The following is an 8,796-nucleotide window of genomic DNA, read 5'->3' on the forward strand; positions in this document are numbered from 1 at the left end:
ATGACAAAAGCTGACTTGACTAATCATATTCAATTTAAAAGATTTAAAGAGAACAGATTTATTTAAAGTCACATTTTATGAATTATAAATGTTATAGTTTTCTAATAAGTATGTTGATGCATTAATAAAATAAGAGTGGTAATAACCAGTCTCTAAAACAAGTAACTTTTAAAATAACCTTGATTCATGCGTACATATATTTTATGTGACTTTATAATGTTTACATGAATATTTTGATCATAAATCATGGTAATAAAAGAATAATTCTATTTACAAATAAAACGAACATACTTGTTTCTCAACAAGTTTTTTAATATAACTGTTATCCTATAATTGTACCATTAACAGTTGAATGTTATTATTTTTCATCTTTTCCCCAAGAAGATTTACGGGCAATATCTAGTGATGTTTGACATTTTTATCCCATAATTCAACATCTGCTTGTAATGCAATTAATAAGTTTACAATTCCAATGCCATCTGCATATACCTTTTGATATTTTGCATAATCCATAAAAAGATGTAATTGGATGGAATATTTATCACAAACAACATGTAAAGGTGACTGGTCAATTTATTGATTACACTGAGAAACATCAGCTTTGTTCTGAAGAAATATTTTCACTAAAGCTGTATGTCTTTCTATACAATGGTGACCCTCCGCCTTCTTCAAACACAGACACATCAACATTGTTCTGAATCAATATTTTAACAACATCTATATGACCTCCTCTACAAGCTTCACACAAAGGAGAAAGTCCAATACTACCACACCGACAGACATCAACATTATTCTGAATCACTATTTTAATTATATCTGTATGACCTCCACTACAAGCTTCATATAAAGTAGAATGTCCATTTATGTTACACTAAGAGACATCAACATTATTCTCAATCAATACTTTAACTATCTCTTAATGGCCTCCTCTAAAGGTTTCACACCTAGGAGAATATCCAGAATTGTCACACTGAAAGACAACACCATTATTCTCAATCAATAGTTATACTGTATTTGAATGGCTTCTATTACAGGCTAGATACAAATGAGAATGTTCATTTATGTCAAACTGAGATACATTAACATTGTTCAGAATTAGTATTTTAACTATATCTGTATGGCCTCCTCTACAGCAGTATACAAAGAGCTTAACAATATGATAAATGTGGCTCTTGTACTGCTAAAACACCGCATTTTAACCAGATAACAGAAATAGAAATTTCTTTTTTTTTCTCAGAAATAATATCTTGCCTTACAACTATCTCAAACCACAACAATGACAAAACAGTATGAAACTCTAAGTGATACTTATGATCTGAACAATGTCGCGTGCGTTTACGGTGTCTCACAAATAATTTTTGCTAAAATAATTTGACTGACGAACACAACTTTTTTACCGGAAATTTAAGAAAATGGCGTACGAGATCTACATGCACCTTGCATAGCGAAGGTCCATAATAAAAGTTCTTTGAGAAGAATGTAAAGACCCCACTTATGTCCCAGAAATTGAAAAAAAATGGCGTCTGAGTTCTACAGTTGCCATTTCCGAGATCAAAAATAAAATTTCTATGAAAATGATTGAAGGACTTTATGACACTGCATAACAGTATGTCAAAATGTAACAGAACACATAAACATTTTGATGCTGTATTGTTTGCATAGTTTCTACTTTTCATGTTCGAAATATTATGCATTTGTTTTAACTTTTCATTGTGAGACTGGATTCATAGTTTGGATTCCGGTTTTAAGACACCAAATTATATTTTTGTTCATCTAAACACATTATTTCTGTTATCTTTGAAAACCTTCTTCTTGCATTTTTTTCTACTGTTTATTTGTTTTGGTCTATAATTCTCTATTCTAATATTAAGTCCCTATTACGCTTTGTAAACAAAACCGTGTGCAGATTAGCACAATATATGTATGACACATGCGCACACACTTGCTGTTTTACATTTTCGTTATTTTCATTTTTATCGCTAAGAAGTATACATTTTAGTTAATTATATAAATTTTTGATATATATTGTTTATCAAACAACAAATATATCTACTCTGTTATAAGTTTTAAAACTTATTTAGTATGAGAATACAATGTTCATACCCCATGGGATGAAACGGGAACATCCGAACATTTCTAAGGTACTTTCCTTTAAGTATCGAAACAATAAACCATGGTTTAACCCTTGCTATCGCTAAGTGTAAATTGTCGACAAATATAATGCCAACCCATGTTAAAATAAGCACAGAGCACGACATGAAGGAATTATTTTTTGATTCTTTATATTTTAGCATCGAATTATAATCTATTCTTATTTTTTTCTATGCTTTATCCCCCATTTAGTCTGCACCTTTTGCCTTTTTATTTTCTATTGTGTAAGCCCAATCCACATCCACAACATGTAGAACAGTTTAAAAACTATGTAAGGTATACGTCAATGCCACGGCATACCAACAAGAAACACTTTTATAAAGAAGACATCTGTAAGCAAAAATATTTTGTACTTTAATTTTCGTACATTTCTATATGAACTATGTCGGACTGGTAACAATTAAACACTAACAGTCCTACAAAAACGTGAACCTGTGTTTATGTTGTTTATTTTACCGGTTTGATAGTGAACAGTTCTTTTATCGAACTGTTGATGTTCGTAGTACATTTTTATTTGTAAACACAGAGCACGACATGAAGGAAGTATCACTTGGTTCCTTATATTTAAGCATCATATTATAATTTATTCTTTATTAATTTGTTTCTTTGCTTTATCCCCCTTTGGGTTGCATTTCTGTAAATATTGACAATGCATTTTCTAAAAGGAACTCCCTTTACGGCCAAAACTGTACCGCTTTACTATGAAGTTTTGAAAAAAAACCATGGCCCGTATGCATAAAGCTACTCAAGTTAGGATTTTCCTTAGTAAACACTTAAGTTAAAGAAACTCCGCCCTTTTTACCTATGCATAAACAATCTTAAACTAAGTATTTCCTTAGTAAAATCTTAGTTGGTTTAAGTCACGCCCACAAAGCGTAAGTGGTATGCATAAAACGACTTAAACTAAGAAAACGCCTAAGATTTCACTTAAGTCTAAGGAACCTATAGAGCTACCTTAAATTTTCAAAAATAGTTAAAAATCTGTCGAAAGTATGCTTTTTAGCAAGAACATTAATAGATTAGCTACAATTCAATTGCTTAATACTTATATCAGTAATAAAATACTAATACATCTTTTGTTTATTGCTAAATATTAACGATGATCGTAATTTTCTTAAAATCGCGTATAATCAACAAATCAAGATATAACAGAGAGTAGTTATATAACTTCATTCTATCCTTATTTTCCAATCTCGTTGTTGTGTATACCGAAAAGTACTCAGTTTTTACACGCATGGAATTCATGCTATTATTTTTCTTTTGTTATCCTGCACGTGCATGTTTACACAAATAATGTTAAAAATTAAATTCTTAAAATGCACAGCGTGGTATCAATTGTAACCGTTAGTAAAAACAGTATGAAGAAAGGAAGCGATCATGCAAAACCCTGTTTTCTGTGTGTGGGGAGGAGGGGGGCATCGGTTTAATTTTAGATTATTTAGTTTTATTTTAAAGATGGAGGGCATATTTCCCTTGAATTGGTTTCACTTACAGGGACAAAATCGCAAAGTTTTAAAACCTACCCAAAAGCGGATTTAAGGGGAACAGGGACCTCCATTTTGCGGGAACAATTTGGTTGTTTATTTAGGGAACCACTGTAGCGATCCCCTCTTATGACAGTCAGTGCACCCCCCCCTTTTCCATATGAAAATTTCTAGATCCGCCACTGCTACCCAATGGAATTCGAAGTTTATATAACGTATTTATGATACGTAAACCGTATTAAATTATTTTTCATATTTCCTTATATATTCAGTGATATACTGTTGTTAACGAAAAAAGTACGCTAAGATGTTGATAATACCTTACCGTAAACATATGAATCTAATAATGTGTTTTAGTGAAGATTGTAGGACTTTTGAAAAATGCCCTCGTTTATAAATGGATTCGTGAAAAATTAATCCTACCCCCCTTTTTTGTTGTAAAAGGGAAGAGATATAAATGTTTATTTTAGATCGAAATAGATTTTGTATAAGAAGTTGAACGATTATAGTAAAATTCTTATTGAAAAAAAAAATGTTTTATAAAATTATTTGTAAGCAAATGCTTACAATGCTACACTGGTGCTACGCCATTGAAACCTTAATCATGTTTTGTTAAAGTTTAAGATTTATTGTTGTCTCCAGAAAATATAACATCCATTAAAGATGAATTAAAGATTAAGTAGGGGGAAGTTTTGGATTACAAATATTTTTTTCTTCCAATGCTCATCAATCGAAACGCCAACCGTTTCTCGTCTGCGCCAATTTTTCATTTGTTTCAACATTGTACCATGTAACGTATTATAGAATTGTTTTACATACCAACATCAATTTAACCCCAACTCTTAATAAAAGTATGTATTGTTCAACCAAAGTAAATAATCATAACAAACTTTTACACGACTGAGTTCCTGCGATGAGCTGATATATATCACAGAATTACGGTAATTAAAAAAAGGCTCCGATTTAAGTATTCCTTAGTTAAGTGAAGACTTAAGTAAGTTTATGCATACGACTTAGAATTTTACTAAACTAAGTGAATTCTAAGTGAAATCTAAGTTTAAGAAACAATTAAGTTAAGATGTTTTATGCTCACGGGCCCATATCCTAGAATGGAAAGTTCATATTCACTACTATTTCTTCAAAGGTCAAAATATAGGGCTGTGCGGCATATTTTCAACGTTTATATGCCCTAAACTTCTAAGAGTTTAAACTTACACTAAATTTCTTAACTACCACTACCTCGACTGTAGGGTTACCGCAGATTTTAATATAAACAATATACACATGTATATTTACTGGTAACATTCCCAAGTTATATCCCTATGAGATGCAACATAAAGATCATAACTGGGAACCAGTATGTAAACAAAATTAATTATCTATGAATATTCTCCCCAAAATAGGCGTGGTTTAAGAAACAGCTGTATTTACAAAGTGCATCCTTTTTTCTGCACTCTTTGTCTTTCATTTTCAATCTTGTAAGCTCCATCCATACCCTCTACATGTAGAATATTTTAGAAATTATGTGAGGTATACGTCAAGGCCACAGTATCCCAACAACACATATTATTATAACGTAGTCATCTGAAAGCAAAGATATATCTTTAAAAAAAAGGATGTGTACTTACATTTTCGTACACTATGCCGGGCAAGCAAAAGCTTAACACTTACAGTCGGGTAAAAACGTCATAAACGTGTACCTGTGTTTTTGTTATTTATCAAAGCGGTTTAAAAATGTAAAAGTACTTTTTAGGAACTGTTGATGTTCCTTTTACATTTTTATTTGTGATCTATTTGAATGAAAAATTCGAGAAATCTAAATGTAACTCCATTCTGCTACAGTTGCATTGTCTAAAGGACAACTGGATTCAGTTATATAGATTTAATAGAAAAACAAAATACATGGGGTGTCTATCCATCAAACAAATTGAATACATGCATTGCAACAAAATCAACAAAAAAAACCACACCCAAAAAATAGCAAAGGAACAGCTCTTTTATTGGCGTTCTTCATTTCAAAATCACAGTGATGCATTCAACACTGAGCTGCAAAACTCTGACCTCACTGTAAATTTAAAACGGCCTCTAGACAATTTGAAAATTTAACATGACGTGATATATGAGTTCTTATATCAAACACATTTTGATAAAAAGTAAAATCACAAAAATACTTAACTCTGAGGAAAATTCAAAAAGGAAAGCCCCTAATCAAATGGCAAAATCAAAATCTCAAACACATCAAACGAATGGATAACAGCTGTCATATTCCTGACTTGGTACAAGCATTTTCTTATGTAGAAAATGGTAGATTAAACCTGGTTTTAAATTTCTTTTTGCGTCATGCAACTATTAGATTGTTTTTAATGACACAATTGAAGATAAAATAAATTATGCGAGATCGAATTTCTACAATACATAGATATAGATTTGATGTGTGGAATGAACTTATTATTCTGGCACTGTATTTATGATTAACGGTATCATAATGTCAAAAGAATGTAAAATAACCCCAGGTAATGCTAACAGATAGATAATGGATTGATAATTACATGGTATGTCGCGATAGTGCTTGCAAGTAATAATCATAGGGTTTTATGGAAGGCCGTCTCAATATACTCAAGGCGGTGACTAGTTTGAAATAACAAACGAATAATGGTGGGGTTCGGGTTGCTCAGTCATTAGTTTTCTATATTGCGTTTGTGAACTGTTATATAAAATTGAGAATGGAAATGGGGAATGTGTCAAAGAGACAACAACCCGATATATATATATATATATATGTTTTTGACTTCTTTTGTTTCTTTTATTGCTAAGGCGTTATCAGTTAATTTTAATTCTAGACTTGTAAGTTGAGTGTCCCTTAGGTGTTTTTCGCCTATCTTTTAATAATTATTTCTATATGGTTTATTCTATATTGCAAATACAGCGAAAACAATTGTTTAATATTACGCACATGTTCAACGGTGTATCGATACGTTTGTTGGTTAACGAAAATAGAAAACCATTATAAATTTCATTGTTGAATGGTCCGTATTAAATGTTTCATTTGCACTGATTTCTATTATGCTTATATATTTTTAAACCTTGTATATTGCGTAGACACTTACCCGTACTACATTTGAATCCCTGGAAATTCCTGAGACACTTACCCGTACTACATTTGAATCCCTGGAAATTCCTGAGACACTTACCCGTACTACATTTGAATCCCTGTAAATTCCTGATACACTTACCCGTACTACATTTGAATCCCTGTAAATTCCTGATACACTTACCCGTACTACATTTGAATCCCTGGAAATTCCTGAGACACTTACCCGTACTACATTTGAATCCCTGTAAATTCCTGATACACTTACCCGTACTACATTTGAATCCCTGTAAATTCCTGATACACTTACCCGTACTACATTTGAATCCCTGTAAATTCCTGATACACTTACCCGTACTACATTTGAATCCCTGTAAATTCCTGATACACTTACCCGTACTACATTTGAATCCCTGTAAATTCCTGATACACTTACCCGTACTACATTTGAATCCCTGTAAATTCCTGATACACTTACCCGTACTACATTTGAATCCCTGTAAATTCCTGATACACTTACCCGTACTACATTTGAATCCCTGGAAATTCCTGATACACTTACCCGTACTACATTTGAATCCCTGGAAATTCCTGAGACACTTACCCGTACTACATTTGAATCCCTGTAAATTCCTGATACACTTACCCGTACTACATTTGAATCCCTGTAAATTCCTGATACACTTACCCGTACTACATTTGAATCCCTGGAAATTCCTGATACACTTACCCGTACTACATTTGAATCCCTGGAAATTCCTGATACACTTACCCGTACTACATTTGAATCCCTGGAAATTCCTGATACACTTACCCGTACTACATTTGAATCCCTGTAAATTCCTGATACACTTACCCGTACTACATTTGAATCCCTGTAAATTCCTGATACACTTACCCGTACTACATTTGAATCCCTGTAAATTCCTGATACACTTACCCGTACTACATTTGAATCCCTGTAAATTCCTGATACACTTACCCGTACTACATTTGAATCCCTGTAAATTCCTGATACACTTACCCGTACTACATTTGAATCCCTGTAAATTCCTGATACACTTACCCGTACTACATTTGAATCCCTGTAAATTCCTGATACACTTACCCGTACTACATTTGAATCCCTGTAAATTCCTGATACACTTACCCGTACTACATTTGAATCCCTGTAAATTCCTGATACACTTACCCGTACTACATTTGAATCCCTGTAAATTCCTGATACACTTACCTATAAAAAAAAATGGATACCTGTATGTTTACCCGCATTACATTTTATATCTGTAAAATCCCGAGATATTCACCGCGTTACAATTATTTTTTTGTACTTCTAGAGACACTTACCCGTAATACATTGGAATCCTGGTTCATTCCCGAGAAACTTACCCGTATTAGATGTTAATGCTGATAAATAACCGAGACTTTATCATACATTCAAACCCCTGTAAATATCTGATTCACTCATCCGTAGTTCATGTGCATTTGAATCCCTGAACAAAAATGAGACACTTACCCGTATATCATTTGATTCCGTATAAATTCTCGAGGGAATTACCCGTAGTACATTTTTTGTAGCTTCGTCAATGCAGAAACACACATTTCCATTCAATTATTCATCTGCATGAAACGTTTGTTCTGATAAACAGTCATTAATAGTTTAGCCTTCTTTATAATCTGTAAGAAAAAAAAAGTTCGTTAACGCAAATTGAATAACATAAACCGTACACTGTAAATATTGCGGACACGTGACGCGTCCGGACGCGTTCCAATTTTAAACACAATATGTTCGGTTGTTAACATTAGTGTTCCACATTGAACGCCAGCGTTAAAGAATATAACACATTGTGTTCACTCTTTTATCGCATATGTTCAAGACCAGTGTTCTAAATTGAACACTTTAGTGTTCTAATATTGTAATGGGAAATGAACAAATATTTCATCGCTTCAGAGTCAAACAGACGATGAATAAGGGTGATTCGTATTATAATTTGACGATAAATGTATTTAAGCTGTATCAACATAAGCAAATTGTCAGTTTGGTAAAAAAAAATATTAAAACATGTTACA

At 32.5% G+C, this 8,796-nt stretch overlaps 1 protein-coding gene across 1 annotated transcript; it reads right to left on the reverse strand.

The window, feature by feature from the left end:
- Positions 1 to 595: 595 nt before the first annotated feature.
- LOC127719125 (uncharacterized WD repeat-containing protein alr3466-like) lies at positions 596 to 8,100 on the reverse strand. Its single transcript, XM_052225149.1, has 3 exons — positions 8,074 to 8,100; positions 6,743 to 7,937; positions 596 to 837 (listed from the first exon to the last, which is right to left on the reverse strand). Exons 1-3 carry the CDS (start codon positions 8,098 to 8,100, stop codon positions 596 to 598), a joined length of 1,464 nt encoding a protein of 487 aa, XP_052081109.1.
- Positions 8,101 to 8,796: the final 696 nt, after the last annotated feature.

Source organism: Mytilus californianus, unplaced genomic scaffold (genome assembly GCF_021869535.1).
Source record: "Mytilus californianus isolate M0D057914Y unplaced genomic scaffold, xbMytCali1.0.p SCAF_10, whole genome shotgun sequence".
Classification (NCBI taxonomy): domain Eukaryota; kingdom Metazoa; phylum Mollusca; class Bivalvia; order Mytilida; family Mytilidae; genus Mytilus; species Mytilus californianus.